A 26,928-nucleotide genomic window follows, 5' to 3' on the forward strand; every position below is an offset into this window, starting at 1 on the left:
GACCGCCCCCCCCCATGTGGAAACTTCTAGATTGAGCCTAACCCTGACCAGGTCTGGAAGCCAGTTCTGGGTGGTACTTCCTCTCACAGAGGCCTGCCAGCCAGCAGCTGGGACTCAGCTTGTCCCCAGGGGACATGCACTTCTCTGAACAATATCAGGAAAGGAAACCAAACTCAAAACCTCTCGGGGTTTTCTGGTTGTTTTTGGCTGTGGGGTGGAGGGAGGAGGTTGGCAAGGCCCTGGGGCAGCGCGGTGGACCTCAGCCTGGCCGCTGCCGTGCGTGATCCGGAGAGGACGGCCAGGTTCAGAAGACCCACTATCTAATAATGATTATTATAATGAGCAGCTGCTACTTTATTGAAGACTGCATTGTGCTAAGCTGTTAGCCATTAATTCTATTTTCTTTTAATTTTTTTTTTATTTAGTTATTTTTGGTTGTGTTGGGTCTTCGTTGCTGTGCGTGGGCTTTCTCTAGTTGCGGCGAGCAGGGGCTACTCTTCATTGCGGTGCATGGGCTTCTCACTGCGGTGGCTTCTCTTGTTGTGGAGCACGGGCTCTAGGCGCGTGGGCTTCAGTTGTTGTGGCACATGGGCTCTGTAGTTGTGGCTCGCGGGCTTAGTTGCTCTGAAGCATGTGGGATCTTCCCAGACCAGGGATCAAACCCGTGTCCCCTGCATTGGCAGGCGGATTCTTTTTTTTATTTTTTTTAATTTTTTTATTTTTATTTTTTATTTTTTTAATGCTATTCTTGTCTGCTTACATTCTTTTTATGTATGTATGTATGTATGTATGTATGTATGGCTTTGTTGGGTCTTCGTTTCTGTGCGAGGGCTTTCTCTAGTTGTGGCAAGCGGGGGCCACTCTTCATCGCGGTGTGCGGGCCTCTCACTATCGCGGCCTCTCGTTGCCGAGCACAGGCTCCAGACGCGCAGGCTCAGTAATTGTGGCTCACGGGCCCAGTTGCTCCACGGCATGTGGGATCTTCCCAGACCAGGGCTCGAACCCGCGTCCCCTGCATTGGCAGGCAGATTCTCAACCACTGCGCCACCAGGGAAGCCCCAGGCGGATTCTTTTTTTATTTATTATTTATTTTTGGCTGTGTTGGGTCTTCGTTTCTGTGCGAGGGCTTTCTGCAGTTGCGGCAAGTGGGAGCCACTCTTCATCGCGGTGCGCGGGCCTCTCACTATCGCGGACTCTCTTGTTGCGGAGCACAGGCTCCAGACGCGCAGGCTCAGTAATTGTGGCTCACGGTCCTAGTTGCTCCGTGGCATGTGGGATCTTCCCAGACCAGGGCTCGAACCCGTGTCCCCTGCATTGGCAGGTGGATTCTCAACCACTGCACCACCAGGGAAGCCCCCCCAGGCGGATTCTTAACCACTGTACCACCAGGGAAGTCCCAGCCATTAATTCTTTAAACAGCCTTCTAAGGTAGGTGGGTTTTTTTTGAACAGCTTTGACATAGAGTTCACATCCCATACAATTCACCTATCTAAAGTGTACAGTTCAGGGACTTCCCTGGTGGTCCAGTGGTTAAGATTCCTTGCTCCCAAGGCAGGGGGCATGGGTTCGATCCCTGGTCGGGGAAGATCCCGCATGCCGCGTAGCGTGGCCAAAAAAACACAAAAATTTAAAGTGTACAGTTCAATGGCTTTTCGTGTATTCACAGAGCTGTGCAACCATCATCATAATCAATTTTAGAACATTTTCATCACTCCACAGAGAAACCCTGTACCTCCTAGTCATCACCTTCCAAGACCCCCATGTCTCCCAGTCCCAGACAACCACTACTCTACTTTCCGTCTCTGTAGATTGCCTATTCTTTATATCCCAAAGGTAGGTCGAATGATGGGGAAATTGGAGGTTCAGAGAGGGTAACTGACCAGCTTAAGGTCACACAGCTAAGGAAGTGGCCATTTGGGACTTGAAACCAGATCTCTCTGTCTTCCAAATCCATACCTTCCCATTGCACCACGGGGCTTTTTCTTCTTCCTCCCAATAACAATGCTGAAGATAGTCAGCCCTGATGGTTGAACTATGATGCCTGTTTTATCCCTCGTCTCATTTAATCCTTATAATCACCCTGGGAGGTAGGACAGTTAATATACCCATTTTGCAGAGAGGGAAACTGAGGCACTGAGGGGGTTGGCTAATGGTCCAATGCACCATGGCTGCTAGCAAATGGAAGAGGGTTATGGGGAAAAACTTGTGCATCCCTGAGGACTGGTGAGGGACTCAGAATAGAAAGTCAAGACAATGCTGATTAAAACACAATTTTCTTTCAGGTTATTCCCCCCTCCCCCTTTTCTTTCTTTTTATATGAAAAGGAAAAGAAAGTTCCCTCCACCCTTTGAGGTCACTTCCTGACCCATTTGTGAATCTATGCGGAGTGGTTACACACTCACTTCTTCCTGCCTGAACGCCTCCTATTAATGCTGGGGATGGGCAGTGGGCCTGTGTGCCCATGGGCTCTGGCCCCAGACAGACTTGGGTTCAAATCCAGCCTCCACCACCCACTGACTTAATGCCCTTGAGCCCTAAAATAGCTAACTCATGACAGGGGGCTTTCTGCCATATGTATCTGAATATATTGGGTTGCTTCTCCCCCTACCCATTATGCTGTGGAGAAGAAGTGTCATGTCGTGTTTCAGCCCTCCCAGAACCAGGGCTTCCGTCTCAGTGACTTTATTTTGAACAATCAAGTTGGAGTTGGAGAAAAAGAGGCCACGATGAGGAGCCCCAGACACTCCCATTCATCGCACTGCATTCCTTTAGCTGTTCACCTGAGAGCGAAAACCAAGGCAAAGAGGAAAAGCAGTTAGAAATACGAAAAAAGCAAACTGCCATCTCCTATGACCACCATCTCAAACACAGCAGACATTTTAACTCCCAAAATGCTGTAGGCTCCCAGTCAAAGATTAAATGAGAGTTCTTTGAGCTGAAGCGTGTGCTACATGTTCTTCTTTGCTTGCTTGATTCCCAGGGACCAGGGAAAACTCCAGCCAGAATTAGCATCTGTCTGGACAGAGGTTAGGAGCCAAGGCTTCCCACCGTGGTTTCCAAAGCTGATTGTACTTAGTTTCATTTTATCAGCAAGAGATTTAACACGGTTCCCTATACACATAGATTTTGTAATAATAAATTCTAGGGCTTCCCTGGTGGCGCAGTGGTTAAGAATCCGCCTGCCAATGGAGGGGACACGGGTTCGAGCTCTGGTCCAGGAAGATCCCACGTGCCGCGGAGCAACTAAGCCCATGTGCCACAACTACTGAGCCTGCGCTCTAGAGCCCATGAGCCACAACTACTGAGCCCACGTGCCACAACTACTGAAGCCCATGCGCCTAGAGCCCATGCTCTGCAACAAGAGAAGGCACTGCAATGAGAAGCCCACGCGCCGCAGGGAAGAGTAGACCCCGCTCTCCGCAACTAGAGGAAGCCTGCACGCAGCAACGAAGACCCAATGCAGCCAAAAATAAATAAATAAAAGAAAAGAAAATAAATTGTACACATATATCGTTGTAACAATATATTATGTACATTAGATAACATGTACCAAAATAGAAATGATAAAAGGATTGATGGAAATAAATATAAATTGAAGTTGTTAAAAAAAAAAAAGGCAAAGAAATTTAACCCAGATTCAGCCATCATTCCTGGGGAGTTGGCCCCATGATTACACGTGGTTTCAAAGATTTCTTTAAAAAATGGTGCAGTAAGTGATCTGTGGGGAATAGCAACTAGTACACCCTGGAGCTAGGAGCAATGAAAGAAATGAGTCCAGATTGCCTAAAGTCAGTGATAGAGCCCTGTGGCTTTAGGTATTATATTTTCAGCCAGAACAATATTCATAGATTTTAAAAATGCTGTAACTCAAGCGGCTTACGAGTAGAACTGACGTGTCCTGACAGCTCTGTAGGTGACTGGAAAGCTGGCTACAGTCACAACGGACTGTAGTCAAAGATGCATATGAAAGGTTTGAATAAAATTGCTTCATGAAACAGGAAAATGGAAAAAAGCAATATTTCTCTTAAAGAATGTTACATCATACGATACGTGACTTGAGGTAGGCTTGGTGTAGCTAAATGAATCAACTAAATACCGTCACTAGGCATTCGACCATGTCGTCTCTATGCTTAGAAGTTTATAAAGTGAGCCATAAAAAAAAAATCTTCTCATTGGGAAAATGGGAGATCAATTCCCTAGTATTCTACGTTCCGTACAACAAACTTTTGGGGCCGGCACTATTTTGATCACGTCTGACAGATGAGAAAGCTGAGCTGAGGGTATTTATGTGGCTTGACCCAGGTAGTAAGAGGTGGTCACCAGCGCAGCCTCAGTAACGATTTCAAATTAGGGCCATGAACTGCCAATTCCCGGTGATTATGGGGAGTATATTAAATGCATGTAAAACACGTGTGTGCAGTAGGAGCTCCATAAAAGCTAGTCTATCTGGAAGTTTTCTCTCCACCTTGCAAGTGAGGAGGGGCAGGTCGATCCCCTCCCGCTGCCTCAGTTTCTTTCTCGGCCCGCGGAGGCGGGGTCCCAGGCCTGGTCCGCCCGCAGGGAGGACGCGGCGCCGGGGGTGCTCTGAGCGGCGGGCCGGGGGTGGGGCGGGCCGGGGCGCGGGGGGCGGCCCCGGAGGAGTCACGTGGCGCGCGGCCGCGGCCGAAGCAGAAGTAACGGCGCCCGCGTCGGAGGGCGTGCGCGGCAGGGAGTGCCCACAGCCAGGACGGCGGGCGGCTGCGCTCGGGACCCCAGAGCCGGGACCCGCAGCGGGGGCGCGGCCAGGTGAGCGGCCCGGCCGGGTGGGAGCGCACGCCCGCGGGACCCGCGCTCGGGGAGCGGCGTCCAGGGGGGACCTGCGCCCGGGCGCTGCCCGCGCTGGCAGGGGTGGGGCACGCCGTCGGGGCCCCCGCCCGCTGTGCCCGGGGCCGGGGCGGTGACGGCGGGGGTCCGGGCTCCGTCGCCGGCTACTTCCTCACTCTGGGCCGGCGCCACTTCGTCGGTTGGTGTCCTGGGTCCGTCCGGCTTTGAATGGGAGCCCGGAGGAAGCGGCGCGGCTTGCGGTCTGGGTCGCGCGAGCGCTGGTGGTGTAGGCTCCGGGGCTGGGGGGCGGGCGTGTCTCCTGACCACCTCTGTGCCCAGGGCTTGTTGCCTCCAGGCGCAGCCCTTCGCCCTGAGAAATAGAGCTTTCGGGGGATCCAAGATTCCGTCTCCCCCCGCAGTAGTTGTATGCATCATTATGTGCGTCTCTGCGTTTTCCTGGTTATGTTGTGGAATCCCAAAGAGGTCGTTACCCCCATAGCGGAAGAATTCGAGGGAAAGATGTGTCCCGTTTCGACGGGGGGGCGCGGGGCGCTTGGCGCCTGGATTCCAGAGGGGGCCCGGGAGGGGCTCTTTTAGCACCCTGATCTTGAACTAGAGTGAGAAAGTATGGAGGGTGGTGGCAGGCGCATGCGAAACAGGTGGCCTTGTCAGTCAGTGTAATTCGAATTTCGGTTCCAGCTGTGTAACCTCGGGCAAGTTGAAGAATCTCTGAGCCTCAGTTTCTTCCCCTGGGTACTTGGGCCACCCAGGCCTCCATTCCAGGGCTGTGTGGAGAACTGGGGCTTATCTGCCACTTGTTCACCCTGTGCTTAAGGGCCCTGCGTTGGGGCTCGGGCCATCATCCTTAGCTACAGTCTTGCAGGGAGTCTTAATTTAGGGGTCCCTGGCCGCCTCAGGCAGTTACCCCTATTACAAAGCTGTGAACGCCCCGTGTGTACCAGCTCAGGACGATCCTTGCTGCAGGTTTCCTTGATGCTGAAATGGCCTAATCATGCTGAAGCCCTCCCCCTCCCTCTACCTGGAGCTTGTGAAACTCCTCTGGAAGAGGCCAAGCCAGGACCCCCATAAAGAGCCCTTTGGCTGAGTGAAGTTGATGGAAAATTCCGGGTGAGGAAATTTTTGAAAGCACGTCTTCATTTAGAAAACACTTAAAAACACAAAGCAGAAAAGCTCATCCATTATGTTAGCACTTAAATCAGTCAAAAGTCAGGTCAGACCCTTTACCTTCTCCCACTCTCCAAAAGTAACCACTCCTCCTGGATTTATAAGCAGACAGCCTTTTAAAAAATGTAATTATATTTATGCTTATTAGTTTGCAACTCTTTTTTCATCCGCCTCACGAATCTTTCCAGATCAAATTGCGTGTAAATCTTCCTCATTCTTTCCAGTAGCTACTGAGCATTCTTTAATGTGTGTGTCCCATCATTTAAGGGACCCCCCCATTCGTGAGCAGTTGGATTTTTTTTTTTTTTCTTTCTATCACAAATGATGCTTCTGTGAATATTTTTGTGCATGTTTCTGCACAGCACTGGATCAAAGCATATGCATGTTTTACATTTTAGTAGGTGCTCACAGGTTGCCCTGGAAAAAAAAAAAAAGTTGAAGTAATGCACGTTCCTACCTGCCGCAGCTGACACTGCTTGGTTTCTCCAGTGAAAATATGTATCGCTCTGTTGCTGCAGGGTGGGTGTGAGATGCAGCAGTAACATCCCTCGAGCTGTAGGATAGGCTGTTACCTCTCAGGGATACCTCTGTCAAAGTCTTAACAGAATTGTTTCGTGGGATTTTGTATGAAATTCTGTACTTCTCTAACGTGTGCAGAGAGCACTGAAGAGAACTCCCCTGTTTCCTGGTTCTGGGTCCTTGTATCCCAGAAGTTTATATTTTATTTTTTATTTTTTATTGGAGTATAGTTGATTTAAAATGTTGTGTTTCTGCTGTACAGCAAAGTGAATCAGTTACATATATACATATATCCACTCTTTTTTAGATTCTTTTCCCATATAGGTCACTACAGAGTAATGAGGAGAGTTCCCTGTGCTATACAGTAAGTCCTTATTAGTTATTTATTTTATATATAGTGTAGTGTGTATATGTCAATCCCAATCTCCTAATTTATCCCCCCTCCCTTTCCCCCCGGTAACCATGAGTTTGTTTTCTACATCTGTGACTATTTCTGTTTTGTAAATAAGTTCATTAGTACCATTCTTTTTAGATTCCACATATAAGCAGTATCATATGATATTTATCTTTCCCAGAAGTTTATTTCGAATAGAAGGACATGAAAAGTAGAATCTTGTTAAATCTCAGCCACATTTGTATTTACACCGTAAGTCACTTTTATAAAGTTACCCAGGGAGGATGAGAAACAGGAACAAACAAGGGATTTCAAGGCTATTTCTTTCTTTCTTTTTTTTTTTTTTTTGAAAACAGAAGCAAAATAGAAATTGCCTGTGATGGCTAGTGCCCTCCCCTGGGGTCAGGGCCTTGGAGACCTCCTTGCCTTAGTTGCTGAAGCACTGAACTCTGGAAGCCTGAGTTGGGAGCTGGTGGATTTTGGTGGTTGACTCCAAGGATCTTGTGGCCATGGGGATGTCTTCCCAGTTCTTGGGGAAGGACATGAGAGACTTGATGTTTATGGTTGAACCAATCCACTGGGCTTGTAAGTGGGAAGTAACCAGAATCCTGGGAAGGTTAAGTCCAAGGCCCTCCCAGAGGCCGAAAGAACTGAGGGCCCTGGTGCTTCCCGGTTGGCTGGTTTACGTGGTGGTGTTGTGAGGGGTTGTGTGTTTCCTATTTGTGCCCTGCTACACGTGGGCCTTGAGCCCTGGGAGTGGGGAACTCAGGAGGTGTATGGCTGGGACCTGGTCCAAATCCTGGTTCTGACACTTTCCAGCTGTGTGACCTTGGACAAGTCCTTTGACCTCTCTGCCAAGTTAGTTACTGTCTGACCAGATCCTGCCACCAGATTCTGGATTCCAGAAGGCAGGTGCTGAAGGAGCAGGGGCATGGGATTCAGACCGGGGTTCTGATCCTGGTGTCACCATGCGTCTGTGTGACCTTGATCACATGATTTCACCTCCCAGGACTTGAGTTTTCACCTCTGGTGTTTCTCATTGAAATAAATGAGATGAACGAGATATGGCAGGTGCAGGCACCTGGGGAGGGCCAATAAACAGCTAATTTACCAGGATGAGACTGGCCTGAGGCACCTTGTTCATCCCCTGACCTGGATTCGAGGGCGGTGAGGCAGGAGGCTCAGGTCAGGCAGAGTTCTTGGCACACCCTGTAGTCCTGCTGCCGGGCCTTTGCTTAAGCCTGTTCCTCTGACTAGAACACTGTTCCCTCCCGCTTCATCTTTTGTAAAGCTTGGATTCAGACGCCGCCTTCCCCCAGAAGCTTCCTATGAGCACTGTCAGTTCCCAGCCTTACCCCAGACTAAGTTGGGGACCCCCTCTTGCTACTCCCTTTATTACCCCCACCCCCATGTCTCTGCTACTGCAGAATCATTGAACTGACTGGTCTCTTTCCAAATGGGTGGAGAGCAGGTGTAATTCATGACTTTATCGCTGGGCTGTCAGCATACCTGGGAGGTGCCTTTGGCTGTGGGTGTGAGGTGGAGGAATGAGGGAGCAAAGGACAGGGCCTGGACCACTCCCTGCACCCCTCATTTGCATACAAGTCCACCCTCCATGTCTGTCATAGAGTTGACCTTTGATTAATGTCTTGACCAGCTAGCTGGCTGATTAATATTATCAGAGGCCCTGCTAGATGCTGGGGGCTGTACATACATTGTGGCGTCTAGTCCTTCCAGAGCCCCTCGAGGGTGGTATTGTTATCCCCATTATACAGCTGGGGAAACTGAGGCCCTGATTTTGAGCAACTTGGCAAAGAGGCTGTGGGGAGGCTGAGCCAGTGTGGAGGTCCAGACAGCCCTGGCTGAACACTGGTTTCTCTACAGAGTAGCAACTGTGGGAGCCTACAGGGATTTGGAGGAGGGGAGGAGGTAAGAACGATACAGGGAACAGTGCATGGTGACAGTAGCAGGAGCTAAATCTGAGGAGCATTGACTTTGCATCTTTGTTTTACGGGCTGAGATATGTTATCTGGTTCAATCCTTACAAGAACCTTTGGAGGTTCTTTAATCTGTCATCTTCCCCTTTACAAGGGTGGCAATTCAGCCTGCGGGTGTAAGTGACTTGGGGTAGGGGCTGCAGTCTGCAAGCCTGAAGTTAAGTCCCTTCTGAGTGAGGGGCAGTGAGTCTTTGGACATTTGGGAGGCAGACTGGGGGGAGGGTTTTTGCAGAGCAGGGGCTTAGGGAGCGACATGATTTCACTCTTGTTCTTAAAGCATCCTTTTGGTTCCTGGTCTGAGAGTTGACTGTAGGAGCTGGAGTGGAAGCAGGGAGACCAGTTAGCAGGCGATCAGAATGACCCAAGTATAAGATCCTTGGAGGGACCAGTGAAGCAGTGAGACTGACTGGATTCTGGGTTTGCCTGTGGATTGGATGTGGGCGTGAGAGAAACCAGGCAAGGAAGGCTCTGAGATTTGGGGTGCAAACACCTCTCTGGGAAACGCCAACTGTGCAGGAGGATGAGGGATCGCCAGGGACACCCCCTGGATGCTGAGCTGCACACCAGGTGCTTCACAGGTGGCTTCCTAACTGTCCCGATGAAACTGGGGCTCACGGAGGTCACGCAGCCTGCCCAGGTCCACACGGTCAGTGGGAACCTACACCAGGATTTGAACGTGAGGCTGCTGGGCCCTGCTGTTTTCTGCCCTTTTTGCCCCAGTTCCATGGACACATTCGGAAGGTTTTTTTTTTTTTTTTTCCTGTTCCCAACTTCACTCGGGAAGTAAAGGGATGGTTGGAAATCTCTTGGCAGGGTGTCAGGGGTGGGGACAGGAGTCAGTCTGGGCTGCTTTGGCTATTCAAATGTTCCACAGCTTCAGAGTATGTGGGGAAGGAGGGGTGACGGCCAGGCTGGGGTGATTTGGTTATTTAAAGCCGGGATAGTGGTTGGGTCCCCGAGGTCGAGGGCTCCACCCACACCTCACTTCCATTTAAACCTCTGTGTGTCCTGCCCGGGCTCTCTGAGCGGCCGGCGAGTCTCCGCCACTAGAACCTTCTCCCCCAAACTCATCCCGATGGGCATGAGACAGGATTTTGGCTCTTGAAGTCTAAGCCAAATCCCGCTCAGTTAACTAAAACCAGTTCCCGCCTTTATTCCGCCCTTCCAGCCTCCTCGTTCCCTCTCTCCTTGCCTCCCCCCGGAGCGGGCGACCATGAGCACCGCGGTCAACGTGGACGCCCTTCCGGAGTACGAGAAGAGTCAGATCAAGAGGGCCCTGGAGCTGGGCACGGTGATGACGGTGTTCAGCTTCCGTAAGTCCACCCCGGAGCGGAGGACTGTCCAGGTGATCATGGAGACCCAGCAGGTGGCTTGGAGCAAGACGGCCGATAAGATCGAGGGCTTCCGTGAGTACCTTCTCACCTTCCTGCCCAGGCCAGTGGTCACGGCAGTTGTTGCTGGTTTGATACCTTCTGAAAGTGAAAGCGGGGCCGCTCTGTCTGGGTCTCTGAATGGGTTTAGAGCAGGTGGGGGAAGTTAGCCAGGAAGCAGCAGGTGAAGGAACAGAAGCCCGCGTGGGCCAACTTGGAAGTGACATCCAGACAGCTCACCTGGGATGGCAGGGCTGGGCTGGGCTCCCTGTCTCACAGCATCGGGGACCATCTGGTTCGAGTTGATGGTCAAGCCTCCTGCCCTTTGAGGGCTAACTGGCCAGAGCTTGTGGAAACTCATAGCTTGGTAGCCAGACAAGCAGAGTGAGAGGCCCGTGCTTTAGCTCCAGGTGGACAGAGTGCATTGCTGAATGTTCTGTAGCTCGCAAGTAAAGTTCTGGTCCAGGTGGAGGTATCTTCTTCTCCCCATCCTCTGTACATTCGGCAGTTGGCTCAGTTCCTAAAGTTTCTAAGACTGTTTTTAACAAACAGAGTTAGGAGACTTAAGCAATTTTCAGTTGCAGAGACTTGCTTTAATTTGACTTTTTTATTGGCTACTTTTTTAAAAAAATTTTATTTATTTATTTATGGCTGTGTTGGGTCTTCGTTTCTGTGCGAGGGCTTTCTCCAGTTGTGGCAAGCGGGGGCCACTCTTCATCGCGGTGCGCGGGCCTCTTACTATCGCGGCCTCTCTTGTTGCGGAGCACAGGCTCCAGACGCGCAGGCTCAGTAATTGTGGCTCACGGGCCCAGTTGCTCCGCGGCATGTGGAATCCTCCCGGACCAGGGCTCGAACCCGTGTCCCCTGCATTGGCAGGCAGATTCTCAACCACTGCGCCACCAGGGAAGCCCCTTATTGGCTACTTTTTAATTGAGCAATTAAAATGTACACTTGGGGGAAAATGAGACGATTCATAAATAAATGTCTCTTCCCCAGCCCACGTCATGCTCCAGAGGCAAGCTCATGACCAAGTTCTTTGGTCTTCCAGAAGTATTCTATGCTTGTGTGATGTGTGCATTGTGTTTCTTACATGAATGGGTACCTGCTACATACACTTCTGCACTTTGATTTCTTTTTTTAATTTAACAGTTATCTTGGAGGTGCTTTATTATCAACGTATTGAGCTGCCGTTTTCTTTCGTGGCCACATAGCATTCTGGCTACAGTATAACAGTTTAACCCCTAGAAGTGGACACTTTGGGTTTTTCCAGTCTTTTGCTCTTAGCTGCAGTGACTATACTTGGATTCTTCTTTTTTTTAAAAATTTTTTTGGTAACAGATTTATGGAGATATAATTCACATACCATATAATTCATCCATTTAAAATGAACAGTTCAGTATGTTCAGATACGTGCAACCACTACCACAATTTTCATCACCCCAAAAAGAAACCCTGTACCTTTTAGCCATCCCTCTATTCCTCATCCACTTCTCCTGCCCTAAGCAATCATTAATCTCCTTTCTATCTCTATCGATTTCCCTGTTCTGGACATTTCCTCTAAAAGGAACCATATAGTATATGGCCTTTTGTGACTGGCTTCTTTTACTTAACACAATGTTTTCCAGTGTTTTCAAGGTTCATCCACGTTGTGGTGTGTTTCAATACTTCATTCCTTTACGTGGCTGAGTAATATTCCATTGTGTAGATACTCCACAGTTTGTTGATCCGTTCATTTGTTGATGGACGTTTGGGTTGTTTACACTTTTTGGCCATTATGAATGCTGGTTCTGTGAGCATTCATGAATGATTTTTTGTATGGCTGTGTGTTTTCATTTCTCCTGGGTATCTGTCTAGGCGTAGCATTGCTCCTAGGTCAATATGGTAACTTTGTTAATCATTTTAGGAACTGCCAGACTATTTTCCAAGTTGTTGCACCATTTTACATTCCCACCAACTGCGTGTGAGGGTTATCCTTGCATTATGCTTTCGTGCACACATACTGTGTTTACCTGAAGGACAGCTTCCTGTACGTGTTACTTCTGAGTTAAAGAGTACAGGCTATTTTAACTTTTAAAGGACAGTTGGACAACATCCCACAGAGGCCCACGAGGTGTTGAGGGTACCTCCCGTTCCCCACACCCTCATCCACCCTGCCATGGGGTTCTGAACTTGGCCGTTCACAGGTGGTCTCTGATAGCTCGGTGTAGTTCTTTGTTTGATTTCTTTTATCATGAGTGAGATTAAGTAGCTTTCCAAAAGGTTTCTCCTGGCTTTGGAGCCGAGCAGGCCTCCAGTGGCACAGAGCCAGAAGCCCCGCTTTGAAAGTGCCCATGTCTGGAGGCAGCAAACTCTCCTCCCAGTTTTGTTTGCATTGGTCACATTCTGCCTCTCAGGTGGCCCAGAAACCTGTCGCAGCTGGGGCGGGGTTGGGGGGCCTGCCTGGGGACGAAAGGGCACGGATGGTAAATACAGGTGTCCTGCACTGAGAGTGGATGGCTGGTCCCTTCTCTTCTGGGGGCTGAACATCGGAAACACCTGGGGGGGGGGGCATTTAAAGATACAGCCTACTGGAACTTTCTCCTGAAAGTTCTGATGGGTGTGAGACAGGATTTTGGCTCTTGAAATCCACACCCTATAGTTCTCCCCACTCATTAACTAAAAGCAGTTCCTCCTCCTCCTTGGAGTGGCTGAGGATGACTGTCATTCACCAGGTTGGTTGGGATTCAGTATTTTAATAGGCTCCCCAGGTGATCCTGGTAGCTAGCCAGGTTTGGTAGGTACTGCTCTAGCGACTCCCTCCCTCCCTCCCTCCATCCTTCCATCAGTCCATCCACCCTTCCTTCCCTCCCTCCATCCTTTCTTCCTTCCCTCCATCCTTCCTTCCCTCCATCCTTCCTTCCTTCCCTCCTTCCTTTCTTCCACCCATCCTTCCTTACATCCATCCATCTATATTTGAATGCCTGCTGTCCCAGGCACTAGGTCCTATTCTAGGTCCTGGAGATACAGCAGGAATTACATTAGACTCCAGTCCTCGTGGAGCCTACATTGTTTGATTAGGTACAAGCAGCATGGAGCTTGACTTCCAGCACATTTGTTGAGTGACTTTGCCATGTGACTGCAGGGCAAGTTATATCCACTTTCTGAGATCTAATTCTCTTATCTGCAGAATGGGAGTAATATTGGTATCCATGCACACGGTTACAGCTGGGAATGAGTAAATGAGTCGATACATCAGAGGGTCGAACGTGGTGTACAGCACAGGGTAAGCCCTGGACCAGTGGCAACTGCTGCTGTTATTTTTGCCATTGGTTGTTGATGACACGTGGCATCCAGCTTGTCCGGGGCAGCAGAGTCTTGCTTAGGTGTTTGGACTTTTTCTGGAGAGCAGCAGGGATCCACCGAAGGGTTTTTAGAAGAGGGATGATGTGAACACGTTTGCATTTTTGAACGTGCGCTGGCAAGCCTGTGTGATATGGCTGTGTCAGTAGTGTTTGTAAAGCGACAGAAAACCCAATTTGGGAGTAAAGAGCTTAGAAAAGGTGCTCCCCTGACCACTTAGAAAGAATAGGCCTTTGGGCCCTAGATGGGGACTCTCAGGACCGCATTTTCAGCCTCCTGACATAGGGGAGTCCTGGGGGGAACCCCCACAGCTGTAGTGTTGCTTCAGGGGTTCTAGTTAGCGGGAGCCTCCAGGTTACTGTGGCGTCTGCAAGGGGCAGGCAAACAGGAGGGAGCACGAGCGTGTGGTCCTCGGGTAATTGGCAAGCAGCCTGTGACCTTTGGACAGGTGTCACAACACCCCTTGCAGGCCTGGGTGAAGGTAGACACCCACGGGTCCCACTGTGCAAAGCAGTGAGTGGTTCTCAGCCGGGGCGATCCCGTCCCCACCCATTCAGGGGCATTTGGCAATGCCTGGAGATACGTTTAGTTGTGATTATTTGGGGGGGCTTCTGGCATCTAGTGGATTGAGGCCAGGGGTGCTGCTAAACACCTTACAATGCACAGGACAGTCCCCGCCCCGCCAAAAAAAAATTATCCCGTGTAAAGTGTCAGTGTGCCAAGGTTAAGAAGCCCTTGTCTAAGGTCACGCATTTGCTTTGCTTAGAACCGTAAAATGTCACGGGGTATATTCGGGTTTCTCTTTGGACCCCGTCATGACGGAGCTATGTCATGTGTTCAGCCCATGTTTGCTGTCATATTGGGTGCTAGATTCTGCTAAGAGAGAGGAGGAAGGATGGAGTCCCTGCCCTGGAGGGGACAGGTGCAGCAACTGGGCATCGCAGGATCGTGTGGTCGGTACGCAGTGCGGGTCTGCGCTGGGTACTTGGCGAGGAAGGAAGGCTCTTGTCCCCCTCAGTGGGGATGGGGGGTGGTAGGGAATGGGCGGAGGCCTCATAGCAGAGGAGCTGCTTGTGTGGAGAGTTAAGGGAGGGGCCTGTCAGGTGGCCAGCAGGACGCCTGCCCTGAAGTGGGGTCAGTGGGTGCCACTGGATGCAAGTGAGTAGATTTGTGGGTCAGTGATTTGGACAGGGCTTAGCTGGACAGTTCTTCTACTCTTTGTGGCCTGGACTGAGGTGGCACTCCACTGGCATGTCACCTGGTCTGGAAGGTTCCAGAATCTTGACTCCCATGTCTGGTGCTGTGGTGGTGATGGCTGGAAGCCTGGGCTCAGCTGGAAATGTTGGCTGAGCACCTGCTGTGTGGCCGTCCCAGGGTAGCTGGACTTCTTACATGGTGCCTGGTGTCCCCCCCTGGGTGCGTGTTCCAAGAGTCCCAGGCCAAAGCTGCTGGGCTTCTTATGACTTAGCCCGGGAAGTCCCAGAAAGTCACGTGCTCAGGTCACCAGGGCCAGCTCAGGTTCAAAGCATGGGGAATCTCCTCTTGGGGAGGGCGAGGCTTGCATGTCCAGGGCGGGAAAAAGTTGACAGCAGCCACCTTGGAGCCAAGTGACCATGAGAACAGACAGACTCTGGATCCAGACTTGTAGCTCAACTCCCCGCTTGACCAAATACTAGGTGCTGCGTGATCCAAGGCAGGTTGTTTGACCTCTCTGTGCCTGTTTCCCTGTTGGTCAAGTGAAATGATAATAGTCCCTATCAATAAGATAAGGGTGAGAATCAAATGGATCTTTTTATATGTACTTTTTTATTTTTTAAATTATTTTTTAATAAATGTATTTATTTTTGGCTGCGTTGGTTCTTCAGTGCTGCATGCGGACTTTCTCTAGTCGCGGCGAGCAGAGGCTACTCTTCATTGCAGGGTGCGGGCTTCTCATTGTGGTGGCTTCTCTTGTTGGGGAGCACGGGGTCTAGGCATGCGAGCTTCAGTAGTTGTGGCGCGCGGGCTCAGTAGTTGTGGTGCACGGGCTTAGTTGCTCCGCGGCATGTGGGATCTTCCCGGACCAGGGATCAAACCTGTGTCCCCTGCATTGGCAGGCGGATTCTTAACCACTGCGCCACCAGGAAAGTCCTTATGTACTTTTTTATATGTACATGTTTTATCTGTATATAAAAGGTACATATTTTAATGGGTGGGAGTCCCAAGCCCTGGCTTCTAATAAAGACGATGGTCTCCAGCCAGACACTCACCTCTTGGCTGTCATTCTCCCGTTTACTTTCCAAGGCTGACGGGCAAGGTGGCGCCCTGGATTCCTTCCTGCACTGGCTCCTGAGAGTCTCTGGATGTCGGGAGGGAGCTCATGCCGGGAAGCGCTGCCTCTCTGGTTTTTCTTTTTTTCCAGGGGCACCAGCTGCGCAGACTCCAGCTGGAAAGGAGCCCGCTTGGGGACCTTTCTGAGTTGAACCTTTGGGGTCCTCTTGCATCTTGTCCATTGGGGAGGGCGGTCTGGAATGCGTCTCAGGAGCCAATGTGGTGCCAGCTGTTTGTGGAGTGTGGATGGGGCCGGCTGTGCAATGAGCCGCCTTTGAGGGCGTGGACCATGTCCATCTTGACTGAATGGGCCCTTTATCCTCAAGTTTTCACTTCTGCTTACGCGTGTTTTCTCCGTCTGCTTATTCTTGGCAAGTGGTGGCTGCCCGTGAATGGGGGGTTCTCACAAATAGGAGCTGTTCTGTTTCCCTGGTATTAGGTTCTCGGCTTGCCTGTGACCCTGTGACCAGGAAGCAGGGATCATCCCCACTTTATTACGAGGAGACCGAGTCCTGGGGAGACTAGGTGACATGCCCAAGGCTACACAGTCAGGAAGGGGCAGAACTACACTTTGCATTCGTTCAACCTGCCTTCAGAGTCTCAAGTCTTCTGCTCTGTGTTGCTGTCTCCTCTTACGTGATGTCAGACATGTCTGAGTCCTGTATGGGATAGAGAAGCACCCTGCTGGGGACCTAAGAGTGACAGCTTCGTTCAGATTTCGTTACAACAAGAGCGAAGGCACCGGTTCCTTATTCGCGCAGAGGACACGCTCTGCCTGGTGCTGAGGTGCCAGGGCAAGGAGACTCGAGAGGTGCCTGGTTAGCGGGAAGCCAGACATGCCTGCTGGAGACCCCACAGTGGGGACAAGTGCGGATACAGCCAGGGGTGCTGAAATGGGCTCGTCCTGTATCCTGGCTTCTTCTGAAGTCCAGCCTTGAGCTTCTTACCCATCTTTTTTAAAAAAAAGTATTTTACCAAGTTCTTATTTTAACAAAGTGTTTTTCAAACGATGGAGAAATAGATGGTTTTTTTTTTCCACTGGCATCTTCCGTCTAAGAAGAAATCCATTGTCTGAAAGTGGTTCCCAAGCTCTGTCAGTCAAGTGTCCCATCAGAAATAAGATTCCACCAATGCCCCCAGTGTGTACAAACTTATTTTTCTTTTTAAAGAATTTTTTTTCTTTTTTAATTGAAGTATAGTTGATTTACAATGTTGTGTTAGTTTCAGGTGTACGGAAAAGTGGCTCAGTTATACATATACACATATCTCTTCTTTTTCAGATTCTTTTCTCTTATAGTTTATTACGAAGTACTGAGTATAGTTCCCTGTGCTATAGGGTAGGTCCTTGTTGGTTATCTCTTTTATATATAGTAGTGTATATATGTTAATCCCAAACTTCTAATTTGTCCCCTGCCCCTTTTCCCCTTTGGTAACCATAAGTTTGTTTTCTGTGTCTGTGAGTTTGTTTCTGTTTTGTATATAAGATCATTTGTATCATTTTTTTTTTTTTTTTAGATTCCACGTATAAGTAATATATGGTATTTGTGTTTCTCTGTTTGGCTTACTTCACTTAGTATGATAATCTCTAGGTCTGTCTGTCTTGTTACACACGGCATTATTTCATTCTTATGGTTGAGTAATATTCCATTTTGTGTGTGTGTGTGTGTGTAATACAATTTTTGATTATAGATGTGCAGTTATGGTAACAGCACAGGCTCTGGAGCCCGAGTGCCTGGCTTCAGATCCCAGCCCTGCCTCTTCACTGGAGGGTGACCTTGGCCCATTCACATCACCTCTTTGTGCCTCATTTCCACGTCTGTAAAATGAGAATAGTAAAAGAACCTGTCTCCTAAGGCTCCTGTGAGGATTAAATGCAGTAATACATGTAACCTGCTTTCAGCAGCGCTGGGCACAGAGGAGGTAGGCGCTCAGGCATCTGCTGCTCATGTCCGCATCAGACGCGAAGGGAAACGACCTTGTGGAAAGGACGACATGAATATGAGAACTTGCATGTATGTAATGAAATCCTTGTTTCTTTCCTGCACCCAAATGGGTTGTCCTCCTCCTCTTCCGGGGTACGGATTCCCTACGGCGGAGCCTGCTGGTGTGAGAAATAGAGCTCTTGTTTTTATTCCTGACATTGATGGAGACCTGCCTGTACGCTGGTCAGTGGAGGAATTGGTTTCTGGTTATTCAAGGGCTGTCTTCTGTCCTGGATGACGATCACTTGGTGTGATTAGAATTCAGCCCTCTGTTGATTTAGCAGACACTCAGAGGACTTGGTGTGTGTCGGGTATGGGGCTCGTCACTGGGGACAGTGTGGACCCCCAGAGGAGCTTACAGTGTCACAGGAAAGGCAGAAAAAGCCAGGCTAATCATTCAGTCATTCTGGATTGTGTTGGGTGCTAGGAAAGGAAGAAGCAGGGCGCCTTGACAAAGAGTAACCGGTGAAGAGCACTGTTTTAGGAGGGCGGGCCTCAGGGGAGCATTTCCATGGAGGTGACATTTGAGCTGAGACTTGAAAGGTGATAAGGGAGCCATGAGAAGCTCTAAGGAGAGAGCATTCTGGGCAGAGGGCACAGCAATAAGTGTATTATCTGTATTAGTCAGGGTAGACTAACAGCAGTGACAGATGATTTCTTGACCTCATGCAAGTTTCTCACTCAGGTCATGGTCTAGTGGGATTGGGGGGTGGGGTTCTGCTGTCTGGTGGCACCACTGTCCCCTAAGGCATCTGAGGCCACTGCAGGATCTTCTCTTCGGCCAGCATGTGGCGGAAGAGGAAGAGTGGAGGATGGCTTAGGAGGTTTTAGGGGTCATTTCTGGAACCGATGTGCCTCTTCCCTCCCATCTTCCATTGACCAGAACTTGGCATGTGACTGGTTACAAAGGATGCTGGGAAACCTGGCCCAGTTGTGTGCCAGGGAGAATGGGAAAGGGGCTTGTCAGGCGTCCCCCAGGCTCTTCCACAGCCCCTGATTTTGGAAGATGCAGAGGTGGCTGTAGGAGCCCCACTGATGGCTAGAGAATAGAATGATTGTAGGGATTTAGGGATTCTTGCAGGAATTCAGGGAAATGAAGAGCCTTTGCACTGGGCCTCCTGGGAAGGGGAGGTGATGGCACTGAGGACCCTCCCATCCCATCTGTGACAAGACCTGCCGGTGGTGACGCCTCTCCATAGATGGGCTTTGTCGGCCGTCTTAGGTTTCCTCATAGTCATGGCTAGACCTTCCCCAGCACAGCTCTCCACTTTGACTGTGTAGCCCCATCAGCGAAGGCTTTGGGTCCCAGCCTCCCAACGATGGATGCCTCTGATTGGCTGGGTCTTCTGAGCCAGTGCTCGGGGATTGGCTGCCTTTGAGACCGGCATCCTCTCCGATCAGCTTTGGTGTGGAGGGTGGGTTAGACGGGTCTCCTGATAGAGAACATGGTCTGGCTTCTTCAGGACTCTGGGCAGAGATGGGTCCCTGTTATGGGTGAATTGTGTCTCCCTTCCAAATTCATGTGTTGAAGCCCTAATCCCCAGGACCTCAGAAGGTGACCTTATTTGGAAATAGGGTCTTTGCAGATGTAATTAGTTAAGATGAGGTCATGCTGGCACAGAATGGGCCCCTAATCCCATATGACTGGTGTCCTTATAGGAAGAGGACACACACACACACACACACATGACGATGCCTGTGTAAGCTTGGGAACACTGCGGGTTGCCGACCTCACGGGAAGCCGGGAGGGAATCAGGGAACCGATTCCCTCTCACAGCCACAGAAGGAACCACCCCTGCCAACACCTTGATCTGAACTGTGAGACAGTACATTTCTGTTGTTGAAGCCACCCAGTTGGGGGTGTTTTGCTACAGCGTCCCTAGCAGACTAACACAGTCCCCTTTCAAAGGAGCCCGAGGGGCAGGGAGCTGAACCCAGCGACTGATGTATCCACGTGGCCGCAGAGAATAGGGACAAGCTGGAGTTTGTTGTAAAGGAATTTAAGAGCCCTTGCTTTATTCCAAGTGTCATCTCATTTCCTGGCTGCATCGGTCTTGGCTGTGAGGGTGTGAGAGGCAGTGTTGTGTGCTGGTTAAACGTGGGGACTGGAGCCAGCCTGCTTGGGTTTGAGTCCCAAGTCTGTGGCTTGGGCGAGAGACTTCCCTCTCTGTGCCTCTGTTTCCTCACCTGTAAAATGAGAAGAATGACAGTACTCACCTTATGGGGTCTTCAGGAGGATCAGATGAGCTCCTGAAGGTAAATCACTTAGAAAGGTAGGGGAAGCGCTGTGTGAGGTTTGCTCTTGTTACCATGGCTCAGGCTTCCCGCCCGTCTCTTGGAAGTACGTCCCTCGAATTCTCTCCTGCAGGTAACCAAGGCTCCCCTTTGGAGGACCCTGTGCATGTCTGGTTAGTTGTGGTTCATCCAGTTTCCTGTACTCCCACGGCTGTGGAGGTGTAGACAGGACTCTCTCTTGGTCTGGCTTTTGGGGATCTCGGTGTCCCAGCCCAGAAGTCCATCTGGCCGTTGGGGAGGAGAGGACAGGAGAGAGGGGCAGCTGGAATGTGGACACATCTGCTCCAAGAAGCCGGAGGCCCGGCACGGGGAGCATCTGTGCTGTAGTGCCAAGCCCTGGGAGGCATATGTGTTCCCGCTTCACGCAATTAGAGGGTCCCCAACAGTGGGTGCAGGTTGGATCTCTTATGCCTGTCTGACTAGGGGAGGGAGCTGTTAAAAGGCATCCCCTGGTGAATCCTATAGGAAGGAAAATAATCTGTCTCCCCCTCCACCCTCCCCAGCCCACCCTCACCCCTACCCCCGGCCGTCTTCGCTGTAAAGGAACATTTTCCCATATCAGGTGGGCGAAGTGACACGTCTTGTTTTGCCTTGGAAGAGACCTAGGTGCTGTGCACCTTGAGGTTGAAACCAGAGATCCTGGTGTTGACTTTTCCTGCCCCCTGAGTGCCTGACCCCAGAGCCAGGCCCTCGGTGACTGTCACCCCACACACTGTGAGCTCCGGGGGGCCGGGACCCGCTGGCTCTGATCACCAGGGAGGAACCCCAGCACCTGGCCCACACCTGACCTGAAGTGGGTGCTTCTCAGAGACGTGGTCAGCAGACGGATCCGGGAAGCCACACCTGGCTGCCCTCTCAGCCTCTGTCCCCTTCTCTCTCCCCAGAGGCGGCAGTGTCTGGGGTTAAGATAGGACAGCTCTGTGACAACTCCGTTAACCACACTTGATGGTTCTGGCCTGGGCCTGTGCTTGCCTCAGTTTTCTCATGTGTGAGATGGGTAACTAATGGCCGCACTACCCTGTAGGATGGTAGTGAGGATTACATCTGTAAGTGCATCTGACACGCGTGGTGTGTACCTGATAGAGCTTGTGTGCGCCACATCTGTGTGTGCCTGGGGGCACTGGCGGCGGCCGTCGTGTAGCCCACCCATGTAGAGGCTGGCCCCTCCTGACGCGTGTGGGTAGGGGTCCTACGGGGTTAAGGCCCCTTGGGTTTGAGCCTGGCTGTCGGCGGGCAGCCCAGCTCCTTGCCTTTCTCCCTCCGCAAGTCCAGGGAGGCCTGGACTTGGAGGAGGAGTGTCCACAGGGCAGCGGTGAAGTTTCGTAAACAGAATCGGTGCTGATGGCAGTTTAGAGCAGGAGGGCCTCTTCCACACTCCTGGCACAGAAGGGAGAAGCTGTAAGAGGCTTTCACCTTACACGAGGTGTGCCGGCGGCCATGGTTGGGAGTGAGTTTTGAGGGGTACAGTGTCTGTGTGTGAAGGATTCTGTTCTGAGAAGGAAAAGCCTGGGAACTTGCTGATCAGGAGAATGGAAACTAGCGGAGTTGGAGTCAGCACCGCACAGTCGAGAGCGATGCGGCAGGAGGAGGTCTCCAGGACTCACAGGGGCAGACACGCCTCAGGACTGGGGGCCCGCTGGGGTCTTCCCGCTTCAGCTTCTCGGTGCGATTGGATCTCACCGGCCAGGTGTCACTTGCCTGCCACGCCAGGCCACTCCAGGCCTGCTGCCAGCCTCTGCTGGTGGGAGCAGGGACCTGGCGGGGGGAGGACTGATGTCCCTGGGGAGGCAAGAAGGGCCTGAGCTGGGGTGGCCGATGGTGGAAGTTACACCCATCTCCTGTTGAAGACAGCTCCCAGCAAGGCCCCTCTGACGTGGTTTTATTTCCCCTAATTAAACGGCTCTTACTTTGTTCTTCTTGAAGAAGTCACATGTGTCCATTAGTAGAAAGATTTTTCACTTTGACCGGTGAGGATTACGAACTCTTCGCCCCGCCCCACCCACCCAGAGGGATGCGTGTTCACACTTGGTGTAACCCTTCCAGATTTTTTTCTTTTGCAAGACATAGTTACATTTTTACAAAACATAATCCTTTAATAATACTCTTTAGTAATATGCGTTTTTCATTTTGTGCTATATTGTGACCACCTTCTTCTCTTTATGAGTTATTTAAAATGTTGAGATTGGTGTAGAGACAAAGATGACAAACGCCTGTGTACTTAAGAGCATGTCCTCTAGGGTCTGACTGCCTGGGTTCAAATCTTGGCTCTGTCACTTACAATGTTTGTGACCATGGACAAGTTTTTTAGCTTCTCATTTTCCCATCTATAAAATGGGGTAATAGTAATGCCTTCCTCACCACATTCTCATGAGGATTAGGAGAGCTAACTGTAGCACACTTTGGGATAGGGCCTCACAAATAGCTCAGAGCACTCAGTAAGAGTTAGCTGCTGCTATTACTACCACTACTGCTATTATTATTATTATTATTTCTATATATTCTGTGGATAAACCACCCCGCCCCCCAGCCCAGTATTCGAATCCTAATCCTCAGAACCTGTGACTCTTGCCCTATGTGGCAAAAGGCTCTTTGGAGATGTGATTAAGTTAAGGATTTTGAGATGAGGAGATTATTCTGGATTATCTGGGTGGACCCAGTGTCATCATAAGGGTCCTTATGAGTGAAAGGGAGGGAATTCCCTGCTGGCCCAGTGGTTAAGAATCCGCCTGCCAATGCAGGGGACACGGGTTCAATCCCTGATCCAGGAAGATCCCACATGCCGCGGAGCAACTAAGCCCGTGCGCCACAACTACTGAGCCCACGCTCCTAGAGCCTGTGCTCCACAACAAGAGAAGCCACCGCAATGAGAAACCCACACACCAGGACGAAGAGTAGCCCCTGCTCGCCGCAACTAGAGAAAGCCCGTGCGCAGTCACAGAGACCCAACGCAGCCAAAAACAAATAATAATAAAATTTTTAAAAAAGAAAAAAAAGAAAGGGAGGGAGGAGGGTCAGAGTCAGAGGAGGAGACGTGATGTCAGAAGCAGAGGTCAGAGTGATGAAGTGAGTGCTTTGAAGTTGGAAGGGGTCCATGAGCCAAGGGATGCAGGCAGCCTCTAGAAGCTGGAAAGGCAAGGAAACGGATTCTCCCCTGGCACCCCCAGAAGGAAGGGAGCCCTGTTGACACCTCGATTGTAGCCCAGTGAGACCCATATTTGACTTCTGACCTCCAGAACCGTAAGATAATAAATTGTGGCACTAAGTTGGTGGTAATTTGTTACACAGACACAGCAGCAATAGGAAATGAATACACCCTCCTAATCAACATAGACACATCATAGTATATGTTTTGGATCTTTTTTGTTTGTTTTTAAGAAATTAAATATTACAGGTAAGTCCTCAGGTATACCCCTCCTTCCCTGGAGAAACCAGTATCATGCTTTGATAATTGTCATTCCCATGCATATTTTTTACATTTATTTCAAAAATTTTAGTCTGCAGTTTATAATAGTATATTATTTGTGAGGTATCCACATAATATCAGTAGCTTTATTTGAACCGCCCATAGCTGTTACTACATGAGTACACCTTGATAGATGCACCTGTCCTTTAGCTTATGGATATTTAGGTGGTTTCCAGTTGTGAACATCTTTCCAGTCCAAGTATATGCCTTCCATTTTGTTTTAAATGGATATATTTTTCTACCTTTTTTTAAAAATAGCTTTTATTTTATTTATTTATTTTCCTTATTTTTTTTTGGCTGCGTCGGGTCTTAGTCGCAGCACACAGGATCTTTGAGGCGTGCAGGATCTTTTTGTTACTGTGCGTGGTCTGCTCGGGTTTCTCTCCATTTGTGGCATGCGGGCTTCTCTCTAGTTGCGACTCACGGGTTTTCTCTCTGTAGTTGTGGCACACAGGCTCCAGGGCACGTGAGCTCTGTAGTTAGCGGCGTGTGGGTTCTCTAGTTGAGGCGCACAAGCTCAGTAGTTGTGGCATGAGGGCTTAGTTGCCCTGCAGCATGTGGAATCTTAGTTCCCTGACCAGGGATCAAACCCATGTCTCCTGCATTAGAAGGTGGATTCTTTACCACTGGACCACCAGGGAAGTCCCTCTACCTTATTTCATAATTTTTATTTATGTATATTTTTATTTTTTACCAAACTTCTATTTTTGTATATTATGTAGTTTGTTATTTTGTCATGTCAAACAGTGATCCCGGGAACATTTTCATATCTAACTCGTAGGCACATCCCTGTTAATTTCCTTAGGATAAATTTCTAGAAGAATTTCTGGGAGGAAGGAAGGCTGTGTCGAGGGCTCTGGGCATAGAGTTCAGTTGTCCCCAGGAAAGCTTCACCGACTTGTATGCCCACCTACCACCCTTACCAGGATCTGGATGTCTGTGGGCTCTCACATCTTTTACAGATATGAAATTCACAGGCAGATGAAGGGTCTTGTGAGTGTTGTTTGGGCGTCCTTCTCCTCCTGGTTTGCATTTATTCTGTCCCAGGCCGTGAATCTAGCAGCTTGATTCCCCTGTTGGCTGAAGGCTGTGGGTCTCGCTGTGACATCAACAGGACCACTTTGGATGGTGGTAGAAAACTTAGGAGCCCGTGCTGTGGGCCGAGGCTGCTGAAGGGGCCTCACAGTAACCCCAGAAAGTTGATAGGAGAAATTTGATGCGGAGGGAAGCTGAGGAACTTTCCAAGGGTAACAGTGGGGATTTAGTTGCAGTCATTCTGATTGCTCAGCTCATGCGTTTGACTAGGACAGGCTGTCTTCTGGGATGTGAGTTGGGTGTCATTTTCCTTGCTCGAGAATAAGGCTCTGGATGATCTTCCATTTTGAAGTTGGTTCCAAAAATGTATGGCTATGCAGAGTTGCCGACCAGAGTTGGGTCTGGAATGAAAAGACTGGACTCTAGTTCCTTAAGGTGGGGGGTGTCTTGTTGGTCTCTGTACTTACAGCTTCTGGCACCAGTGCCATCAGTAGGTGCTCAATAAGTGTGTGCTGTTGAGTGAATATCTTCCACCATGATCTACCACTTTTTTCTTTTTGAGGAGGAACTACTTTCTCTGTCTATAGATTTGCCTATTCTGGGCATTTCATTTAAATGGACTCTCTACCCTTTGGCACCTGATTACTTTCATTTAGTATACTGTTGTCCGTGGGCATCCACACTGTGGCATGCATCAGTACTCACTCCTTTTTATGGTTGAAGAATATTCCATTGTGAGGATAGACCATATTTTGTTCATCGCTTGATGGACATTTGGGTTGTTTCCATTTTTTGGCTATTGTGGATAATGCTGTTGTGAACATTTGTGTACATGTTTTTGTGTGAATATATTTTCATTCTGTCGGGTGTATGCCTAAGAGTGGTTTTGCCAGGTCACATGTAACTCTGTTTACTTGTTTGAAGAACTGCCAGGCTGTTTTCCAAAGTGGCTGTACTATTTCACATTCCCGCCAGCAGTGTATGAGGATTCCGGTTTCTCCACATCCTCACCAGCACTTGTTCTTGTCTGTCTTTTTCTTCTCCCAAATATTTATTTATTTATTTGGTTGCGCCGGGTCTTATTTGTGGCATGCAGGATCTTTAGTTGCGGCATGCATGTGGGATCTAGTTACCTGACAAGGGATTGAACCCTGGCCCCCTGCATTGGGAGCTGGGAGTTTTAGCCCCTGGACCACCAGGGAAGTCCCTTGTCTATCTGTCTTGATGTTAGTCATCCTGGTGAGAGGGAACCATATCTCATTGTGGTTCTGATTTGCATATTCCTTTTGGCTCATTGTTCTATTTTATTTATTTATTTTAAATTAATTAATTAATTAATTAATTTATTTATTTATTTATTTATTTATTTATTTATTTATGGCTGCTTTGGGTCTTCGTTGCTGTGCACGGGCTTTCTCCAGTTGCGGTGAGCACGGGCTACTCCTCATTGCGGTGTGCGGGCTTCACATTGCGGTGGCTTTTTTTGTTGCGGAGCACGGGCTCTAGGCACGGGCTTCAGTAGTTGTGGTGCATGGGCTTAGTTGCTCCGCGGCATGTGTGATCTTCCCGGACCAGGGCTGAAACCCATGTCCCTTGCATTGGCAGGCGGATTCTTAACCACTGCACCACCAGGGAAGTCCCGTTGTTCTATTTTATTTTTATTTATTTATTATTTTTTTAATCTTTTTTTTTAAATTAATTTTTTAATTAATTTTTTGGCTGTGTTGGGTCTTCAGTGCTTCGTGCGGTCTTTCTCTAGATGCGGCCAGCGGGGGTTACTCTTCTACTCTTCGTTGCAGTGTGCGGGCTTCTCATTGCTGTGGCTTCTCTTGTTGAGGAGCACGGGCTCTAAGCGCGCAGGCTTCAGTAGTTGTGGCTCACGGGCTTAGTTGCTCCACGGCATGTGGGATCTTCCCAGACCAGGGCTCGAACCTGTGTCCCCTGCATTGGCAGGCAGATTCTTAACCACTGCGCCACCAGGGAAGTCCCAGGACCATTTTTTGAATGGGCTGGCTCATCGTACTTTCCTTAGTAAATGTTCAAGTTCACTTGGATGCGGTGGCTGAGGTGTGGCACAGATTTTCCATCACTTCAAGATTTAATGCCTTGTCCCCAGGGTGTTCATACTTGGTGAATCTTTTCGCAGAGCCCTGGAAATGCCTCCTCCCTTCTTAACTGTCTGCTTGAGCCCCTCTGCCTGCCATTTGGCTGCCAGCTACCCTCTAAGGGGAGTTGG

General features: G+C 49.7%; 1 protein-coding gene across 7 annotated transcripts in view; it reads left to right on the forward strand.

Moving 5' to 3' along the window:
* Window positions 1–26,928, forward strand: part of PLCG2 (phospholipase C gamma 2) — a 202,115-nt gene that overhangs the window by 43,804 nt on the left and 131,383 nt on the right. For 5 of the 7 annotated variants that reach the window (XM_059903784.1, XM_059903783.1, XM_059903787.1 and 2 more), the window contains exon 2: window positions 10,067–10,304. In XM_059903784.1, the coding sequence (XP_059759767.1) occupies window positions 10,112–10,304 (193 nt within the window). In that variant the 5' untranslated portion in view covers window positions 10,067–10,111. Of the gene's footprint in view, window positions 1–4,667; window positions 4,786–10,066; window positions 10,305–13,511; window positions 13,531–26,928 lie in introns of those variants that run through there. The other 2 variants (XM_059903781.1, XM_059903786.1) reach the window with 2 other exon arrangements.

Source organism: Balaenoptera ricei, chromosome 19 (assembly GCF_028023285.1).
Source record: "Balaenoptera ricei isolate mBalRic1 chromosome 19, mBalRic1.hap2, whole genome shotgun sequence".
Lineage (NCBI taxonomy): Eukaryota > Metazoa > Chordata > Mammalia > Artiodactyla > Balaenopteridae > Balaenoptera > Balaenoptera ricei.